This window comes from Dendrobates tinctorius, unplaced genomic scaffold (genome assembly GCF_039654945.1).
Source record: "Dendrobates tinctorius isolate UK_male_01 unplaced genomic scaffold, ASM3965494v1 ptg000135l, whole genome shotgun sequence".
In the NCBI taxonomy this organism is placed as follows: domain Eukaryota; kingdom Metazoa; phylum Chordata; class Amphibia; order Anura; family Dendrobatidae; genus Dendrobates; species Dendrobates tinctorius.
In genome coordinates, this window is record NW_027361803.1 from 768290 (window position 1) to 790799 (window position 22510).

Genomic DNA, 22510 nt, shown 5'->3' on the forward strand with positions numbered 1-22510 from the left:
CCGGATCCGGTTTTTAAAATTGACCCTTGTGGCCTTCTGAACGGGATTGGCTACTGGAAAACTAGATATAGCATGTTCCTACAGCCCTTCTTTGACAGGTTGTAGAGAAGAAAGTGCAGGTTGGAGAGAAGAGCAAGTTACTGGCGAAGATGGATGTTGTCATTGGAAATATTACCACTAGAAGTTCTGTGACGGTTTCAGGGACAATTTTCCACTATACTTTATGTCACCTCAAGGCAGAGTACACTGGGATGACAGAGTGTGAGAGATTTTTGCCCTAAACTTGTGTACCTTCTGGACCAACAGTATATACCTTTGCCAACCAAAGTTGGCTATCTTGTCATGGTCTTACTATTTTTACCTTTAGGCCACAGGTGTGTACCTGGTTGTGTTTTATGCAAAGTATTTCACCTTTTAACAAAAGTTGTGTACATTGGTAGGAAATCACCAACAATAAACACAACTTTTTAGGTGAAATACTTTGCTTCAAACACAACCAGGAACACAACTGTGGCAAAAAGCTAAAATTTACCCACAGTTATATACCTGGTTTTGAATACCTTTTTACCTTTGAAATACCCTGTATTTAACCTTTTTTTAAAACATAGTTCGCCGCAGAAAGAAATGACAGACAACCATTGTGAAACGATAATTTAACTTTTATTTAAATTTTTTTTTTTTTTTGTAAAATGTTTTTAAAGTGCAAAAAACTTTTTTAATAAAGGTTTTAAACCCAATGGGCATTTTTATTACAAATCTGTGTAGTGTGGGGTGGAAATACTGCTGGAGGGGCTGCGGGACACTTCGACACTGGGTGTGTGGAGAGAGGACTGGGATCGTGGTGGGGAAGGAACAGTTAGAGGTGAAGGTGTGGAAAAAGCTACAGAATGGGTGGACATGTGGGAGGCAGAAGAGGTGGTGGGCGGTGGAGTGGAGGGTTGGGCAGGGACTGTAGGAGCAGATGATGTTGATGGAAAGTTGTATGGGGAAGGAGTTTGGTACGGGGAAGGAGTTTGGTACGGGGAAGGAGTTTGGTATGGGGAAGGAGTTTGGTACGGGGCAGGTTGCTGGAAGTGGGGAGATGTCTGGTACTGGGGAGGTTGCTGGTACTGGTGAGGTTGCTGGTATGTAATAGGAGGGGGAGGATGGAAAGTGGCTGGAGGGGGTGCAGATGTAATAGGAGGGGGAGGATGGAAAGTGGCTGGAGGGGGTGCAGATGTAATAGGAGGGGGAGGATGGAAAGTGGCTGGAGGGGGTGCAGGTGGAGGAACTACAGTGGTGGGAGGTGGAGGTTGGGAGGTAACCTGCTGTAGAGCACCGTGGCACGAATGCATTACATGCATCTGCTGGGTAGGAGATAGTGTTGCCATGCGCTCCACAACAGACCTGAAAAAGGTGTGGTTTGGCGAAGATCTTGCTTCTGAATGCATGGTTTGCAGAAGTGTCTTCACCTCCAGAATGCTGGAGTTGATCTGCTGAAAGCCTGCGGAGATTTGCTCTGACAAGACTTTGAGACAGTTCTGGAAAGATGCATTCAGATGCAAGAACTCTTGCGCATAACTCTTTTCCTGACCCCTCTGCCGCTGCCGCCCAGTACCCGCAGGTGTACTAGAGGTGGCAGGGGCAGAAGGGTGGGGTAAAGGGAAAGCGATCTCCTCACCAGCAGCTTCATGTAATGTAGGCGGCCACGATGCTCCTGTGCTGGTGGATGGGACAGATGGGTCGAATGTGTGGGAAGGCTGGGAAGGTGCAGATGTACCGGGGCGGTCGAAGTGTCCCTCGGTGCCGGTCTCCTCAGGGATCGCCTCAGAAGGGTCCAATCGTGCAGGCTCCCGAGTGCTGCTCACCGTGCTGTGTAATAAAGAGAAAAAAAAACAATTAAAATACTGACATGGTATGGCCCTGGCTGAAAAAAAAAAGTTACATCTAACATTTTTTTCACATGTGGTGTGTAATATTTACCTTCTGGTGAGCATTGTTTCCCGGAGGAACGACAGGGCTTGTGCGTACTTGTACTTGCTCCTGCGTCCTCCAGATCCACTCGGGGCCCGCATCTCTTTATTGAACTCCTTCTTGAAACGATCCCTCACAGACCGCCACCGATTCACAATTCTGTTCCCTGAAACGAGAAAGGAGTGGTTAGTATACAACATCAGTGTTTCCCAAACTCCAGTCCTCATGGTCCCCAGGGGTCATGTTTTCAGGATTTCCATAGTAAATAGAAATCCTGAACACATGATCCGTGGGGACCACGAGGACTGGAGTTCGGGAAACACTGGTTTACATCAAGCAACCGGTACTGTATATACTTACGCTCTTTAATCTGGGCCCGAGCTTCGAGGTCCTCCCAGCGGCCCACAAGGAGAGAACAGATTTCCTCCCAGAGTCGTCGGGTAACGATCAGGTCAGCGTGGCGGCGGTCAGCCATATTCCAGAGCGGCTCCCTTTCTCTGACAAGATCGATGAGGCGGTCCACATCAATCCCTCCATCCTCACCGTCAGAGTCGGGAGCACGCTGTGAAGGCTGTTAAAGAAAAAGACAAAAATAACATAATTAGCCTCCACAAAAGAAATGAAATAAAAAGTTCAAAAAAACAAAGCAAAAATATTTATACTTACACGCTGGTGACCGCCGCGTTGCTGTCGCCGACGACCCTGGGAGGCACTGCGAGGACCTCTTGGCCGAGCACCAGATTGGGAAGACTAGAGAAGAAAACAAAAAATGTTATGTCTTTGGATGTAGGCATTTGTTTGCTGTGTGTGGTCTGCAGAACATTGTTTTCTATGTGTTGTGTGTAGTGTGATGTTGTGTTTCTGCGTTTGATGCAAAAAACTTACCAATTGTGAGCCCACTCCAGGTGTCTGTCCACCCCTTCCTTCTTCTTCTGGGAGCTCCTCTTCATCTTGTGATTCCTGTTTTGAAATAAAAGTCAATGAATAGACATATATTACAGAGATGATGGATTTTGGAAATAAAAACTTACCGTCAAACGCTGACGATGCGAGGGAGGGCTCCCAGAAGAAGATGTGCTGTCCTGTTGATGGCCAGACTCCATGGCTGTGGGTATTGCTGCTGCTGTTGCTGCTGCCAGTGATGCCATTTCTGCTGCTGCTGCTGCTGCATCTCTTTGGCGGCTGTTGAATAAAGAGAAACAAAGGGCCAATGAATATCTTGATATTCCATGGCCCTAGTTTGGAGGAATGGGGGATTTGATAATTACCGTCTCTCATCTGCTGCTGGACTCCCCTCCTCAGCATGTTCTATTTGCTGCTCCATTTGTGGTGGTGCTGATGGTGCTGCTGCTGCAGATGTCTGCTGCCTTCTCCTGCTCCTGGTTCTTGGCTTGGGTGGCATGTTGGGTGTGGCTGAGGGTCCCATTGTCTTGCTTTTATATATCTCCTGTGGGCAGAGCTACTGAGCATGCTCAGACCAAAAAACCGGATCCGGCGCATTGCGGCGCTCATAGGCTTTCATTGTGTGAAAAAGCCGGACGCGCCGGATCCGGCGTGTCCGGCTTTTTCGCCGGAGACAAAAAACGTTACAGTAGACGTTTTTTCCAGACGCCGGATCGCGACACATTGCCGGATCCGGCGAAAACCGGATGAAACGCATGGCCATCCGGCGCGATCCGGCGCAAATGCAAGTCAATGGGGGGAAACCGGATCCGGCATTGCATTTCGCCGGATCCGGTTTCTGTCAAAAGCGCCGGATCGCGCCTGACGGCGAAAACCTGATGTGTGAAAGAGGCCTTACAGGTCTGTGAGAGCCAGAAATCTTGATTGCTTGTTTCTGACCAAATACTTATTTTCCACCATAATATGCAAATAAAATGAAAAAAAAACAGGCAATGTGATTTTCTGGATTTTTTTTTCTCAGTTTGTCTCCCATAGTTGAGGTCTACCTATGATGTAAATTACAGACGCCTCTCATCTTTTTAAGTGGTGGAACTTGCACTATTGCTGACTGACTAAATACTTTTTTTCCCCACTGTACTAGCTGAAGAGCCCGGCGCTGCCCGGGCATAGTAACTAACTGTGGTTAGTTATAGCAAATTATAATTATCCTCCATCCCATAGTCCCGTGCCCATATACCATCATACATATCCACGATCCCATAGTCCAGTGCCCATATACCCATCATACATATCCTCCATCCCATAGTCCCGTGCCCATATACCTGTCATACATATCCACCATCCCATAGTCGAATGCCCATATACCCATCACACATCCTCCATCCCATAGTCCCATGCCCATATACCCATCATACATATCCTCCATCCCATAGTCCCGTGCCCATATACCCATCACTCATCCTCCATACCATAGTCCCGTGCCCATATACCCATCACACATCCTCCATCCCATAGTCCCGTGCCCATATACCCATCATACATATCCTCCATCCCATAGTCCCGTGCCCATATACCCATCACACATCCTCCATCCCATAGTCCCGTGCCCATATACCCATCATACATATTCGCCATCCCATAGTCGAGTCCCCATATACCCATCATACATATCCTCCATCCCATAGTCCCGTGCCCATATACCCATCATACATATCCACCATCCCATAGTCCAGTGCCCATATACCCATCACACATCCTCCATCCCATAGTCCCGTGCCCATATACCCATCATACATATCCTCCATCCCATAGTCCCGTGCCCATATACCCATCACACATCCTCCATCCCATAGTCCCGTGCCCATATACCCATCATACATATCCTCCATCCCATAGTCCCGTGCCCATATACCCATCACACATCCTCCATCCTATGGTCAACCATTATGACATCATAATGAGGGGCGGGGCTTGATACACACACACTTTTTCCCCATTATGTAGATAGGGGCAAAATTGTTTGGTGAATTGGAACGCGCGGGGTTAAAATTTCGCCTCACAACATAGCTTAGGACACTCTCGGGGTCCAGACGTGTGACTGTGCCAAATTTTGTGGCTGTAGCTGCGGCGGTGCGGATGCCAATCCCGGACATACACACATACATACATACATACACACACTTGAGCTTTATATATTAGATAGTGTATATTTACTTTAACCTGTTAACGTCCACTTAACAGTGTTTTCATGTTGACTGTTAATTTTCCCTCTTTTCGTTTCACTTCCTCAGCACATTCAAGACTTCTGCTTCCTCTCAGTGAAATTGAACATTATTGCATCCATCTAGACGTGGGAAAACCTGTTTCGGTCACGTCTAATTAAAACATGAGCGTGGCTCGTTACAGTGTATCAGCACAGGATGAGCTCAGTGTTTTCAGCCTATAGATGTCAACAAGAATGTTTCTAACCCTAAGGCCATGTTCACACGTTGAATTTTTCTTTTTGCAACAGGTTTTTTTTTTTGCTCTATTTTTTTCTGCAAATTTTTAAGCTGCTTTTATTCTCCTGACTGTTTTGTGAAACTGCTGCGTTTTTGCAAACTGCAGTGCGTCACTTTTTACAGCATTTTTTTTTCACCCATAGGAAACAATGAGTAAGTGCAAAAACGCTGAAAAAACGCATGTATATATTTCTGCTGTTTTTGGTGCGAAGACCTAAGGAAGTTAAATCAGGCTCTTTTTTTGGGGGTGGGGGACACTAAACTATCAACATGCAAAAGAGACAAAAAAAAAAAATGCAGCAAAAAAAAACACTTTTTGTAAGCGGCTTCTTTACTGCTGAGGAAGCTGATTTTACCTGTGGAAAAAAACACGTCACAACACGTGTGAACATAGTCTACGCAGCTAAAAGTTTTCATTCTAGAGTCTATACTGTTTTCCTTATAGTATTATCATTAATCATTTCTTATGTGATGAGTCTATGGTGTGTGTGAAGCATCGCACTGCACTCGGATATCACCCGAGTGCAGCGTGGAGTCTAACCAGCAGATCGGAGCTCAGAGCACTGACGCTCGGCTCACACTCGCAGCAGACCAGGAGCCGAGGATCATTAGCATATCGTATCCGATGCTCTCGCTTGAGATGCCATACATTGATGTGACTCCAGCCTTATAATACTTCTCTTCAGCCTATAGTGATGAAATTATATCAGTTGGGATAAGCGGCTGCCGGACACAGAAGTTCTACAAATTCTAATATAATAAAACTGGTCACTGTCCTGGCAATACATGATATCGGGGCTGGTCTTTGCCTCTCTCTGCTCCTGATCTCCTGTCTGTAGAACTGCAGACGGGCGCAGCCACCAGGACCTCATCATACTTTAAACTGTTTAAAATACTCACCTCTCCCTGTTCCTCCACAGCTCTGGTCTCTTCCGCATCCTCTGACTCTGTGACATCTCAGGGCAGCGGGAGTGATGACATCACTACAGCGCACTCTCTGCACTGAGCAGTGCAGAGAGCCAGAAGATGCTGAGGAGACCAGAGCTGTGGAGGAACAGGGAGAGGTTAGTATTTGATTATTTATTTATTATGTATGAAGCATGATGTAGGGTCCATTCTGTATGGAAAATTACATGGGGCTAGTTCTGTACGGAGCATTATATGGGGCCCATTATTCTGTATGGAGCATTATATGGGGCCCATTATTGTGTATGGAGTGTCGTATGGGGCCCATTATTCTGTATGGAGCATTATAAGGGGCTCATTATTCTGTATGGAGCATTGTATGGGGCTCATTATTCTGTATGGAGCATTATATGGGGCTCATTACTCTGTATGGAACAATATATGGGGTCCATTTTTTGTATGGAGCATTATATGGGCCTCATTATTCTGTATGGAGCATTATAGGGGACTCATTATTCTGTATGGAGCATTATATGGTGCTCATTCTGTATGGTGCATTGTATGGGGCCCATTATTGTGTATGGAGCATTGTATGGGGCCCATTATTCTGTATGGAGTATCATATGGGGCCCATTATTCTGTATGGAGCAATATATGGGGACCATTTTTCTGTATGGAGCATTATATGGGGCACATTATTCTGTATGGAGCAATATATGGGGACCATTTTTCTGTATGGAGCAATATTATGGGACTAATTATACTGAATGGACCAATATGTGGGGCTCATTATGCTGTATGGAGGATTACATAGAACTTACAATAGATATCACTCACGTAAGAAGTGAAATCTTTGGCATTGTACTAAACCTATATTTCTTTGCCGTATCTGTGCATCATGAATTGTGGTATGTGTTAAAGGGGCGCACTGAGACTCTTTTGTACAGGGCCCACGAAAATCTGGAGCAGGCCCTAGACAGGCACCCTTCACAGAATGTCAGTTCTTTACCATTTCCAATACACATGTTGCTGTCAGTGAATAGGAACCTTTTTTGATTCCAGCTGAGAAGTGGAAACAATTGTGTCCAGTGCAGAAAGCACATCATCATCAGCTGCACAAATCTCTCTGCTGCTTTGTTTCATTGTATCAGTCTGGAGTTAAAGATTTTTAGCTCACAGAGAGTGGTACAGACCAGATACAATTGTGTCCATTGATTCACAGCAAACAGAGATCTTAAAAATGAGAAAGTGATACACAAAGTATAAGGCTAAGTGCACACGTAACGGAACTCTCGCGGAAATTACCGCGAGAATTCCGGAATTCTAGTCCGCGGGAAAATCGCATTTTAAATTCCCGCGATTTTCCCGCGGAAAAACTAGCATTTTGCAAGCGTAATTAGCTTGCAGAATGCTAGGGTTTTCCAAGCGATCTGGAGCATCGCTTGGAGAACTGATTGACAGGTTGGTCACACTCGTCAAACACAGTGTTTGACAGTGTGACCAACTTTTTACTACTGAGGCCGCCTATGCAGCATCAGTAGTAAAAGATAGGATGTAAAAAAAAATAAAAAATAGTGTTATTCTTACCCTCCGACGCCCCGCGCATCCGTTCCCAGTAATCCTTTGCGAAAATGCCCGCGATGACGTCAGTTCTCGTGGGATCGTGACGTCTCGCTGTAATTCGCGATGACGTCGCGCGAATGACCGCGAGACTTCGCGATCCCGCGAGAACGGACGTCATCGCGAGCATTTTCGCAAAGGACTACTGGGAACGAGAGCATGAAGAGAAGCGGGAAGACTGCACGGGACGCCGGAGGGTGAGAATAACAATATTTTTTATTTTTAAATTCTTTTTTTTACAGGAATATGGTACCCAAAGCCCGGAGGACAGTCTCCTCTCCTCCGGACCGTGGGTACCATCCGCAAATGTTCTGCTTACTTTCCGCATGGTGTGCACAGCCACATGCGGGAAATAAGCGGAACAATGCATTCCTATGGGTGCGGGATCGCCGCGATTCCGCAAATTAATGAGCATGCTGCGGTTTTTACCGCGAAGCGATTCCGCCGTGGTAAAAACCGCAGCATTAGCACAGCATTGCGGAATCCCATAGGAATGCATGGGATGCTTATTTTTCGCGTTTTCGCGGCAAAATCGCGCGGTTAAAACCGCCGCGGAAACGCGAAAAAAACGCTGCAGTTTTGACGGTGCGCCGTGCGCGCCAAAATCAAACTTTTCGGATTTTGGCGCGCACGGCGCACCGTCAAAAGTGCGCAGCGCAGGTCAAAGCGCAACTAGCGCATGGCCTGCGCACGATCTGCGCACCCTATGCTAAAGATAGGGTGCGCCGATCGCAGGCGCCGCTGTGCGCTAGGAGGCGGCGCTACAAGCAAGGGGCGGGCACGCCGGGCAGAGAGCCGGCTCGGGGGCGGAGCTACCCCCGGCCGTGCGTGCGCTTAAAAAGCGCTAATGTGAAACCAGCCTACGCCTCCACAAAAGAAATGAAATAAAAAGTGCAAAAAAAAAGAAAAAATATTTATACTTACACGCTGGTGACCGCCGCGTTGCTGTCGCCGATGACCCTGGGTGGCACTGCGAGGACCTCTTGGCCGAGCACCAGATTGGGAAGACTAGAGAAGAAAACAAAAAATGTTATGTCTTTGGATGTAGGCATTTGTTTGCTGTGTGTGGTCTGCAGAACATTGTTTTCTATGTGTTGTGTGTAGTGTGATGTTGTGTTTCTGCGTTTGATGCAAAAATCTTACCAATTGTGAGCCCACTCCAAGTGTCTGTCCACCCCTTCCTTCTTCTTCTGGGAGCTCCTCTTCATCTTGTGATTCCTGTTTTGAAATAAAAGGCAATGAATAGACATATATTACAGAGATGATGGATTTTGGAAATAAAAACTTACCGTCAAACGCTGACGATGCGAGGGAGGGCTCCCAGAAGATGTGCTGTCTTCCTGCTGGCCAGACTCCATGGCTGTGGGTGGTGTTCCTGCTGCTGCCATTGCTGCTGCTGCTGCTGCATCTCTTTGGCGGCTGTTGAATAAAGAGAAACAAAGGGGCAATGAATATCTTGATATTCCATAGCCCTAGTTTGGAGGAATGGGGGATTTGATAATTACCGTCTCTCATCTGCTGCTGGACTCCCCTCCTGTTGTTCAGCATGCTGCTCCATTTGGGGTCGTGCTGATGGTGCTGCTGCAGATGTCTGCTGCCTTCTCCTGCTCCTGGTTCTTGGCTTGGGTGGCATGTTGGGTGTGGCTGAGGGTCCCACTGTCTTGCTTTTATATATGTCTTGTGGGCAGAGCTACTGAGCATGCTCAGACCAAAAAAACCGGATCCGGTCACCGGATCCGGCTGTCGCCGGATCAGGCGCATTGCGGCGCTCATAGGCTTTCATTGTATGAAAAAGCCGGACACGCCGGATCCGGCGTGTCCGGCTTTTTCGCCGGAGACAAAAAACGTTACAGTAGCCGTTTTTTCCAGACGCCGGATCGCGTCACATTGCCGGATCCGGCGAAAATCGGATGAAACGCATGGCCATCCGGCTCGATCCGGCTCTAATGCAAGTCAATGGGGGGGAAACCGGATCCGGCATTGCATTTCGCCGGATCCGGTTTTTGTCAAAAGCGCCGGATCGCGCCTGACGGCGAAAACCTGATGTGTGAAAGAGGCCTAACCCCTTCCCAATGCGCTTTTGTATTTTTCTTCCCCTTCATCTAAGAGCGATAACTTTTTTTTAATTTTGTCCCCCCATCCCATGATACTTTTAATCCCTAACATTATTTATGGACAGCCCCTTTAAGCCATGTGACTAGTTCTTCCACCCAGATATATTCTGGATTTGCATGGCCTCTTACATCACAGGACCCTGTTCACATCATGCTGATGGCTCCTTAGACGACCATTTCACGGTCTGTTACTCAGTAACCCAGTGACAGCGACTCCTCATTTGTCACAGAGTATGATTTACAATCTATTGTTCACAGAAGGAACCTGATAAAACAAGCTTGTCATAACTCATAGGTCACATGGAAACCAAATAGCACAATCACGACGGATCCACAATGATGATGGATTAAGGGAAAGCAATCATTGTGATATGCTATGTTGCATTGTGCTTTTAGGATAAAATCAAGCACAAAGAAGGTTTATCTCATCATTTGGTATGGCCAAATATGTGGCCTTAATGAGACACAAAGGCCAGAAAAAAAATGGCTTCTAAGTTGTATTTACAACCAGTAAATTCTTGCTTGATTGTTAATTGGATCCTGCCGGGAGGAGCTAAGGTTAGAAAGAGCCATGAGCAGGCTTTTTATTGGCTACGTATCCACTTCTATATTGGAAAATACAAAATATATTTATTGCAAGTAAAAAAAGGTTAGAGAACTTAAAAAAAATGTCAAAAGGACAGATATATAGAGAGATAGATACATACGGTATATATTAACAGCTAGATGAATTATTGATAAATGGGTATGAGATGATAAATAGAAATGAGATGATAGATTGCTGGATAGATATAGCTATGAGATCGACTGACAGACATATGTCTTGAGTATCATCATATAAAAAGAATGAACATAGATGCAGTATGTAGAAAGATATGAGATATCGATAGATTATAGCTGGATAATAGCTAGATAGATAGATAATACATTGATAATAGATATATGATAGATAATAGATAGATAGATAATAGATAGATGATTAATAGATAGATAATAGATAGATGATAGATAGATAATACATTGATAACACTGGTCAACAGCATTTTTGGTGCCAAAGATATTTCATCGAATTTAGGGTATTTTTGGGGTGCTGATTCTGAATATGTCATCAGTTTTGCCAGATTGGCTCAAGTTTTTGAGATTTTTGGTATCTTATTTATAGCACTTGTTGGTAAATGCGACGCATCATCTCATTAATTTCTTTGGATTAGTACTTGAACTGAGCAGTTCTCAATATAGTTTTGTGTTAATTAGTGTTCTAAAAGTTTGTTCATAGCTTGATTTTTGCACTAACTTTATGTTGTTGTCTGTTTTCCAGTGAAAAGCATGAACTCATCAAGAAGAAGTTGTCTTAACGATCCAGACTCATTCTGTTACATTTGTGGTGAATACACACTGCCAAAACATAGAAGAAACATAACAGACTTCGTAAAAAAAGTGTATTTTGCCTATTTTGGGGTTATGCTTGGGGACCAAGACAAGTTTTGGGCACCACACATAGTGTGCAAAGCATGTATCGAATTATTACGAAAATGGAGCAAAGGACAAAGAAAAAGCTTCAAATTTGGTGTTCCAATGGTGTGGAGAGAGCCAAAAAATCATCATGATGACTGTTATTTATGGTAAACACAGGTACAGGCACATCTTCACAATGAGGGACAGGCCTTCTTGCAGATTCCATGTTACTCCCATTTTCGTTTCTTATGCTTATTGAATCCTTGCACTTGCACTGCACAGAAATAACAGTCATCATGATGATTTTTTGGCTCTCTCCACACCATTGGAACACCAAATTTGAAGCTTTTTCTTTGTCCTTTGCTCCATTTTCGTAATAATTCGATACATGCTTTGCACACTATGTGTGGTGCCCAAAACTTGTCTTGGTCCCCAAGCATAACCCCAAAATAGGCAAAATACACTTTTTTTACGAAGTCTGTTATGTTTCTTCTATGTTTTGGCAGTGTATATTCACCACAAATGTAACAGAATGAGTCTGGATCGTTAAGACAACTTCTTCATGATGAGTTCATGCTTTTCACTGGAAAACAGACAACAACATAAAGTTAGTGCAAAAATCAAGCTATGAACAAACTTTTAGAACACTAATTAACACAAAACTATATTGAGAACTGCTCAGTTCAAGTACTAATCCAAAGAAATTAATGAGATGATGCGTCGCATTTACCAACAAGTGCTATAAATAAGATACCAAAAATCTCAAAAACTTGAGCCAATCTGGCAAAACTGATGACATATTCAGAATCAGCACCCCAAAAATACCCCAAATTCATTAAAATATTTTGGACACCAGAAAAAAAATTTTTTTTCGTTGACCTGTGTAATAGATATATGATTAATAGATAGATAATAGATAGATGATAGATGATAGATAGATAGATAATAGATAAATGATTGATAGATAATAGATGGTAGTTAGATAATAGATAGATAGATGATAGATAGATAATAGATAGATGATAGATGATAGATGATAGATAATAGATAGATAGATAGATAGATAGATAGATGTGGAAGAACCTGTGCCCTAACTGGATGTAACAATGCCTTTGCCGCACAGGTTCTATAGAAAGTCGGATACGGCTAGTAAAAGCCATGTCTGCCATTGCTGATTGCCACCTTTGGACCCCAGCAGTACATGTACCTGGGACTTACAGGTACCGGATTATGCCACCTGCAGGGAGGCTGCACTCAGTGCCACTCTGCTGCGCCGCACACATGATATATTGTTTTATTGCACAATTTCAGGAAGTTACAGGTGATAACATTGACCAGATTCCCTGTCATCCCTGCAACATTTACTGCCAGGGGGGGAACTAGAAGGGACGGGGCAGAGCAAGCCGGTCATGAGTCTGGGACTTGTAGTTCCTCAACAAGAGCCATGATGCAAAATACCCCATAAATGACTTTAAATTCACGCCCCAGGATCCATAGGGATGATAACTGCTTAGAAAATCTACAGCACTCTATGTATTGTTCTCTGTTATCAGCCAGACAGTACAGTGTTCTTCACTGGGATGACTGATAGGAAGTCCAGAGGGATCTCTGCCCAGTGATAAATACTAAATATCATCCTAGTACCCCGCAGAAACATTTACATTGAGGCTAAGTGCACACGTTGCAGAAAATTTCTGCTCAAAAACCTGAATCCCTTCCCAAAAATCGCACCTATTTTTCCGTGGCGTTTTTGATGCGTTTTTTTCCGCAGCGGTTTCTAAAAGCATGGGAGAAGCCTAAACCGCGGAAAAATCCGCAAAATGAATGTGCATGCTGCGTTTTTTTACCGCAATGTGTTTTTTTCGCGGTAAAAAACGCATCAATGTGCACAAAAAGTGCAAAATGCATAGAAATGACTGTGCAGCTTATTTTTAGCGGTTTTATAGTGAAAACCGCGGTAAAAACCGCTAAAAAAAACGCTGTGTGTGAACACAGCCTCAGTCCCTCTTATAAGCTTCAATTCAACTTTAGGATGACCACCCCTTTAACTCGCACCTCCGCTCACCTCTCCAGCTGCACCACGCGTCCCGTTCCCCGGTCATCCATCGGACGGTCCCATTACCTGGTGTACAGGTGACGCCCCCTAGTGACTCACACTCGCCTATCATGCTGACAGTTTCCCATTATCACTATATTCCTATTTGGCTTTGTCTCTCTTAACCCTTTACAGCCTGCACCCAAATAATGCATCCTGGAACTAGTAGTGCTGGCAAGCCGTACCTGTAACACAGGATCCCTCGTTCAGCCGCATATCTGGCCGGTGGCAGTTTTTTTTTTTTTACATCCGTGTAAAAACTGCCAGGGTGAAAAAATAAAAAATAAATAAGATCTTCCCTTTTAACTCCTTCCTTTCCAGAGTGCACAGCTTAAAGGGAACAGGTATCTGAATCCACCACTCCCCGGCTCAGAGTTCACCTTCCCGGCTCGTCTCTCCGCGCGTCGTCTGATCAAGGACCCGGAATCTCTGCTGTTCTCCCATCTGCGGATATGAATGAGACCTTCCCCGTATTCGGTGACATCATCCCCCTGATACAACACATTCTTCTGATTTCCATACGCACACCTGTCCCGCAGGTGTGGCCACCCGGCACTGAGCGTAGAGCACAGCAGGTTTTCTGGATGACACCGACAGGAGGCGGCGACCGTCATCCACAGAGACAAATTATCATCCCCTAATTACTGTATTAATAAGATAACGAGTTTCTGTGTAACCGTCCGCCCCGATCGCGGCTTCTGTTCAGGTTATTATGGAAATTGGATCATTAATAACAGTTTATTATATTATTGATATTGCTGCATTTACTGATCTGTAGGATTTATGCCTCCAAATGCAAATACAGAAAATTCTAATACATGAAAAAAAAAAACTTCCTTCCCTAAAAACCCAATTTTTCCTTATGGGGTCATTTTAAATATATGGACCCATTCAGGAACAATTTTTATTTTTTTTTTAGTTAAATGCATGTATTCTAGGTTAAAAATTATTCTAGCAATTGTGTTTTATTCACAATCTAATTTTTAAAGGTTTCTTTGTTTCTCCTACACTTTGCTGGCTGTAGAATGAGTCAACTGAGGATCAGTCAGCGAGTTTGTTCTGTTAAGGAGGGTTGTAGCTCTTTTATATGTCTTTTCCTGAGCTCATTGCAGCTGATTTATGATCACTTCTCAATTGAGATGAACTTTGATTTGGTCACGATTTAAGTGAGCAGAGCTCAGTAAGGTGAGGTTCACCCAGATCCGTGTTTCACAGTCCAAGTACAGACGGCAATAATAATATTGCACAGCATTATGGCCCCACAAACCTCACACAGTAAGATAGTCACTGCTACCCCTCACACAGTTTGATGTCCACCACAGCTCACACAAAGTAATTATGGTCCTGCACAGCATGATTGTCTCCACAGCTCCCCACCGAATAATTGTCTACACAGCCTCCTACACAGTATGATATCCACCACAGCCTCCCACACAGTATTATGTACACCACAACCCCCATGAAGTATTTATGGTCCTCCACAGCATGATGGTCTCCACAGCCTCCTACACAGTATGATGTCCACCACAGCCCCCCGCACAGTATGATGTCCACCACAGCCCCCCGCACAGTATGATGTCCTCCACAGCCCCCCACACAGTATGATGTCCACCACAGCCCCCCACACAGTATGATGTCCACCACAGCCCCCCGCACAGTATGATGTCCACCACAGACCCCGCACAGTATGATGTCCACCACAGCCCCCCACACAGTATGATGTCCACCACAGCCCCCCGCACAGTATGATGTCCTCCACAGCCCCCCACACAGTATGATGTCCACCACAGCCCCCCCGCACAGTATGATGTCCTCCACAGCCCCCCACACAGTATGATGTCCTCCACAGCCCCCCGCACAGTATGATGTCCACCACAGCCCCCCACACAGTATGATGTCCACCACAGCCCCCCGCACAGTATGATGTCCTCCACAGCCCCCCACACAGTATGATGTCCACCACAGCCCCCCGCACAGTATGATGTCCTCCACAGCCCCCCACACAGTATGATGTCCACCACAGCCCCCCACACAGTATGATGTCCACCACAGCCCTCTACAGAGTATGATATCCACCACAGCCCCCACACATTATGATGTCCACCACAGCCTCCCACACAGGATTATGTCCACCACAGCCCCCACACAGCATGATGGTCTCCACAGCCCCCCACACAGTATGATTTCCACCACTGCCCCAAACACAGTATGATGTCCACCACAGCCCCCCACACAGTATGATGACCACCATAGCCCCCCGCACAGTATGATGTCCACCACAGCCCCCCACACAGTATGATGTCCACCACAGCCCCCCACACAGTATGATGTCCACCACAGCCCTCTACAGAGTATGATATCCACCACAGCCCCCACACATTATGATGTCCACCACAGCCTCCCACACAGGATTATGTCCACCACAGCCCCCACACAGCATGATGGTCTCCACAGCCCCCCACACAGTATGATTTCCACCACTGCCCCAAACACAGTATGATGTCCACCACAGCCCCCCACACAGTATGATGACCACCATAGCCCCCCGCACAGTATGATGTCCACCACAGCCCCCCACACAGTATGATGTCCACCACAGCCCCCACACATTATGATGTCCACCACAGCCCCCCGCACAGTATGATGTCCACCACAGCCCCCCGCACAGTATGTCCACCACAGCCCCCCACACAGTATGATGTCCACCACAGCCCCCCACACAGTATGATGTCCACCACAGCCCCCCGCACAGTATGATGTCCTCCACAGCCCCCCACACAGTATGATGTCCACCACAGCCCCCCACACAGTATGATGTCCACCACAGCCCTCTACAGAGTATGATATCCACCACAGCCCCCACACATTATGATGTCCACCACAGCCTCCCACACAGGATTATGTCCACCACAGCCCCCACACAGCATGATGGTCTCCACAGCCCCCCACACAGTATGATTTCCACCACTGCCCCAAACACAGTATGATGTCCACCACAGCCCCCCACACAGTATGATGACCACCATAGCCCCCCGCACAGTATGATGTCCACCACAGCCTTCCCCACAGTATGATATCCACCACAGCCCCCCACTGTGACGACCATCTGCGAATCTGGGCTGCAGAAGGACAGCGCCCCGAGTGACCCCTATACAGGGATCTGGAATTATAGCAAGGCCCAGGGGTAGCTGTCTAGGGGCGCAGTGGACCAGAGCAGAATGGTCGTGAAGGGGTAAAAACTAAAACCCGTAATAGTGGTCCGGAGACAGAAGTCGGAGGTCGGGGAAAGCAGAAGTACAAAAACAGCAGGCAGAGGAAGGGTCAGGAATCCAAGCCAAGGTCAGCGTCAAAAATCGGAAGAAAGGCAAAAGTACAAAAACGGCAGGCAATAGAGTAGTCAGAAATACAGGCTGAGGTCAGAGTTAACTTTTAGCAATTCACAGAGTAGCACGCAGGGGAACCAAGAATATATCCGGCAGCTTGCAAGACCAGTCCCAAGGTATTTGAGGGATCAGGTCATCCCTCACAGGTTCCCTGATTGATGATGTCATCAGGACTGCCCCCAGGACCAGGCCGGATGGTGATGCACCAACCCCTTCATGACTGATAGATGAGTGGAGCCTGCATCCACCAAATGCCTGCGCAGGAGCCCCATCTCTGTTGTCGCTCGGGGGCGATCCACGGCGCCTCCCAGTGGCCGAGGCAGGAACAGCAGGCCCCGAGTCAGACGGTGATGTGACAGTCCGGCGCCTCCTAGTGGCCGAGGCCGGGACAGCAGGCCTCGAATCAGATGGCGACGTGACACCCACACACTATAATGTCCACCACAGCCCCAAACACAGTATGATGTCCACAACAGCGCCAAACACAGTATGATGTCCACCACAGCCCCCACACAGTATTATGGTCCCCCACACAGTATTATGGTCCCCCACAGCATGATGCTCTCCACAGCCCCCCCACACAGTATGATGTCCACCACAGCCCCCACACAGTATTATGGTCCCCCACACAGTATTATGGTCCCCCACAGCATGATGCTCTCCACAGCCCCCCCACACAGTATGATGTCCACCACAGCCCCCACACAGTATTATGGTCCCCCACAGCATGATGGTCTCCACAGTTCTCCACACAAAATGTTACTTCCCCATATAGTATGGTGATCCCCACACACAGCATGATGGTCCCCCAAAGCCCCATTACAGTATTATGGTCCACACACACCACAGCTTAGAAAAACAATAAAAACCTTATGCTCACCTAATCCGGCTGCAGCCACCATGTCCTCTTCTATCTTATCTTCAGTGAAGGCGGCAAAATGCAGTGACTTCACTGCAACGACTGACATCACCTATGTGGCGCCAGCCTCTGACAGGCCAGAGGCCAGAATTACCCTGCGGTCTGCCGGAGAAAGTGATGGCGCAGGGAGCCACAGCTAAGAATATGTTTAGTCTAAAAGAGCTGAGGAAGTTTGCACTGTCCTGGCCGGATGCCATGGAGTACCAACAGGGAGAGCGGATCAAGGTCCGATGATTTTTTTTGTTTAATTCCTAGATGGCAAATTTTTTATTTACTTCACCGGGGCCAATATTACAGGGTTCATCTGTCAAATAGAGCAATGTTTTCTATGAAACGCTGGAACAGCAGAAAGGAACAATGTGCCTGACTGCAAAGGTGCAACCGGGATCTGGCACCCAAAGTATGAGCAGCATAAATTAAGTGACAGGGTCTCTTTAAAGGAGTTGCTCAGGATGAGAAAAACATGGCTACTTTTTTTTCCAAACTCTTGGTCATTGGTGATGCTGTCTGGTGTAGCAACACGGCCTAAAAAAGTGAAAGGAATTGGGCTTCAATATTAAGCACAGCCAGAGGCCTGAGTGAGATGAATTGAAAAAAATATCCAGGATTTTTATTTTTTTTTTTACTATGGGCCTAAGAACTAACAGGCAGGTGGTTGGTTGCTAACTTCCTGCCTGATGTGCCTGGCAAGCACAGAACGTTCGCAGACCGCCCCTTCCGACAATTCAGCGGCTTCTGATGACATCTTGTTGACAGAGCAATGGTTTCTCTTCTGCTCTGTTGATGAGATGTAACCGCTGAAGTCATGCTGATTGACTGTCGTTTCAAGATGGCTGTCAATCAGCATGACTACAGCAGTCACGTCCTGGTGACAGAGCAGGCCAGAAAAAGAAAAGCTGTTCTGTTCAGGTGGAGCAGGTGAATTACTGGCAGGAACTGTCGGTGAACAGGTAGACTGTCAGGAGGTTGCCTCTGTTTGTAACTAACTAAGGCCCATGGTAAAAAATAAATAAAATAGTCCTGTACAATCCCTTTAAATGGCACAAAACAAATAGAGAAAATGGTGCAAATACTAAAGCCACTAATAAAAAATAAATTACTACAAAAAAAAGTGGAGAAACAACAATGATGAATCAGTGCCATCTTTATTGCAGGTTGTTATACCCTATCTTGCCTGTGGGGGCACTGTGGGGAGAATGACCCAGGTCACTCAGCTTGTACATAAGCCTACAAACCTCTATAAACACCCTTGTTTGAAGTCTAGACGTAGAGACTCATTTTTCTTTTTCTTGCCTAGTTTTCTATTAACATATCCGCTTCTAGCAAAACCTTTGGTTTTTTTACAAGTGAAAAATAAGTCGAAATGCAGAAATAAAAAGTTTCTAGTACGTTGCTTGTGTTTCTCATCTGAACTTTGCCCAATGAAGGCTTCCCGGGAAGTTTTCATCATTGTATTGATATATGGAAAAGGTAATAGACAACTGATAAAACTGAGTCACCAGAGCCGAGATAGCAACATACAGATAACCAAGTAAACGTGTGTGCCACTCACATCCATGGCTGGTGCGTGGTGACAGTGGGGGCACTAGGGGTGCAGCAAATAAAGAGTTAAAAAAGTTCAAAGAAGACACATCCATCAAGCCAGATAAGCCATACGAGACACTTATCAATTGCCACATACTTCCCGACCCTAGAATAAATCCCCAGATCTATGTCCCATCTCCAGAAATCTATTACCTTAACTTGTAATATTATTACAAGGGTCAATGATGAAGCTTATACTTTCTACAATGGGGACCATCATGGGCACAAATAACCTGAAAATATGCAGCTATATCAGTTACTTTCAGCGTTGGTGAACTACAGTTTGCGGGGGATAGAACAAGAAACTTTTGCCCTTGTTCTATTTAAGAAAACTAGATAATAACTCCTTTATTAGCTGTAATGGTGCCCAGGATGGTTCTTCGAAAATGTATCCAAGGAACAGACAGTAGCCTCTAAATCGTTAAACAGCAGCGATCAGAGTTTGCTCCAGTCGCAGCTGTTATAAGAAGAAACTGGCTGTATAACAGTTCCTGAAAATTCTGCATATGTGGCGCCCCTGAGGGTTCAGTCGCCACAGAGGTACTGCACCTCCTCCTGAGGTGTGGTACCCCACCATTCAGGTAAGGTGGGGACACCTGACCACACTCCAACACCTGCATCACACACAACATAGTAGTGTAGCAAAGCACCCATTGGTGGCTCCCTGCTTGGAACACGAAGAGTGCTGGGAGGTTGGTGGAGCTTAGTCTGCACCAAAAGATTGGGAAGAGTTTAGGATTTGGTCAGTCTGTCAGAGGAGTCAGTCTGACAGGGTCAGAAGGAGAGAGAAGATCCCCGGAGTGGGATGGATGAATGAGGTGCTGCAGCCGACCTCAGTGACCTGGGTCTGCTGGCACAGGAAAGAGACATTGATGGAAAGCCTAACTCTTTATAAGAAAGATAGATTTGAACGGAACGTAAGGAGAAAAGGAGGACTGAGGATTAGGGTTAGAGCAGAACCCTTCCCAAGTTCACAGCGCAAGGCCGGGGTCCGGTCCCCGAGGTTGTATGGATACTAATGGTCCCGCAGCAGACACCGGAGGAATACTTTAGAAGTTGTCACCACTTTATTCCCACACAAGACTTGGGGGCACAACAGCAACGTGAGTGAGCCGGGACTTAGTAGCAAGGAGTCCCCGAAGCAGGCTACAGCTGTCTGCCGTACAAGTAGAGTTCATAGGAATATCTGACAGGAGGAACTCCAGTGTAATTCAGTACTGAGAGTACTTCACTATAGGCGCAAAAAGGGAGACGTTCAGAAAAGGCACATATGTTGGCGGAGTGTTGGAAGGGAGTACTCCATCTTTCCTGGAGGTTGGCTGAGCCCCTGACCCAGAGGACACGGAATGGATGCGGGCACCTGTATGCACAACAGACTGAGTAAAGCTTTGGAACTACATGCCCTGTTGTCCTCCGCTTATTCCTGCACCAACACTCCCAACACTGCTACATCTCTGTGCCTGACACTACACCATCTACGCCTCTCCCCTATCTCTTCACCTACACTGCCCTGGGACTACTGCCCTACCTGTGGAGGGCCACAACATCATTGCTGCACCACACCATCTGTCCCAGAAGAACTGTCTGCAGCGTCGGCTTTACATCTTCATTGCCGAACACCACAGGTGGCGTCACGACTCATTCAATGAACATTCCCGCTATTTACAATGTGCGCCCAAGGCCACGGACCAGGTCATAGCTGCCGTGACAACAACCCCCTCTTGGAGATCCGCGGGCCCGGTACCGAGTACCCCACCAGCCCAGGGAGGGCGACCCACATATAACACATGTGCCCATTTAATGTAATTTAAGCTATATGTTATCATGGGCTAAACTGATGAGAAAGATTGTATAAACCAAAAGTCTGTGCAGCACAGCTGGAATGGCCAGGCAGCATGTGAATCAGTGAGGGCGTTGAGAGCAGCGTATGCCACACAGCAGATGCGCACGCAAAGCTGGAAGCAGTTGTTGTTACTGGAAGGCAGTCACATACTGGAACAGAAGAATAGTATATGCAAATTGATATCTGGCAGAAGGGATACAGTTAACTACTGGAGCAATAATGACAAATATATAATCAGGTATCTTGCAGCAAGCACACGGTTAACCAGAGGAGCAGCAGTGATGTAGTATGTGATAGACCCAGGAAAGCAAGAAGGAATGGATTACACAGGTACTTTGAAAGCAGAAATGAGTTTTGTAAAGTGTAGCTTAACTAAGCAAATCTTAGTTGCAGAGATGCAGCAGTGATGAGACAGCAGCAATAAGATTCACTAGACTGAACCGGGATATTGTCTAGTAGTCTATTCAGGCTGCAGAGGTGGTAATTTTGTGGACCTCCCAACAGCCTATTGTCTTTTGATTCTTAATTGGAAGAAGAAGTTATCTTACTCTAATTATAGTTCCTGAATACTCAGGCAATTCGTTGCTGCCTGTTCCGGCCTTAAAAGGTCTTCGGCGATGTCATCAGAGAAGCTTATCAGGTGACTAGAGTAATCCCCTGTGGACTAGTGCAGGAGGGAACAAGGCCTGGTGCTGTCAGGACAAGTGAGTAACAATCGTGGAAAGAGAGTTAGGACTTTTACTAAATTGAGATTATACTTTAAATTATGAGCAGGGACTCCCCTCTGTCACATAAAAAATACTACATTGGTGCAGGTTATAGTTTGGAGCTTTGAGTTATACCCTTAATTATGGGAAATACTTTGTAGTCTCCTAGTAATTATTTTTCTATTGTAACTGGTCAGGGAAATGAAATATAGAGACCCATAAACCCAATTGCTGTAAAACAGTAATTAAAATTAAACAGTATAAACATTCCTGTGTATGAGAATGTACATGTTCTCCTATGAAAGTATTCATTGTATTAGTGAGGTAAAGTGGAGCATGTCTGGGAACCCTCATTCCACTGGGTACTGGCTTCAAACCAAAATGCCTCCATAATAATCCTTGTTGTGCCTGGATTATGACAGCCTGGTATAAGGAACTACTTATAAGCACCTAAGAATGTAGCTATAGAGACTATAGAAGTAGAAGTCACTTCTTGGTGTCTGAGGGGGGCAAAAGACTTTCGGACA

General features: G+C 46.0%; 1 protein-coding gene across 3 annotated transcripts in view; it reads right to left on the reverse strand.

The window, feature by feature from the left end:
* The window catches only part of CCDC68 (coiled-coil domain containing 68), a 52168-nt gene extending 38072 nt beyond the window's left edge, over positions 1-14096 (reverse strand). The window contains exon 1 of one of the 3 annotated variants that reach the window (XM_073543834.1): positions 13733-14096. In XM_073543834.1, coding sequence (XP_073399935.1) covers positions 13733-13763 — 31 coding nt within the window. In that variant the 5' untranslated portion in view covers positions 13764-14096. Of the gene's footprint in view, positions 1-13517; positions 13583-13732 lie in introns of those variants that run through there. The other 2 variants (XM_073543833.1, XM_073543832.1) reach the window with 2 other exon arrangements.
* Between the last annotated feature and the right edge of the window lie 8414 nt (positions 14097-22510).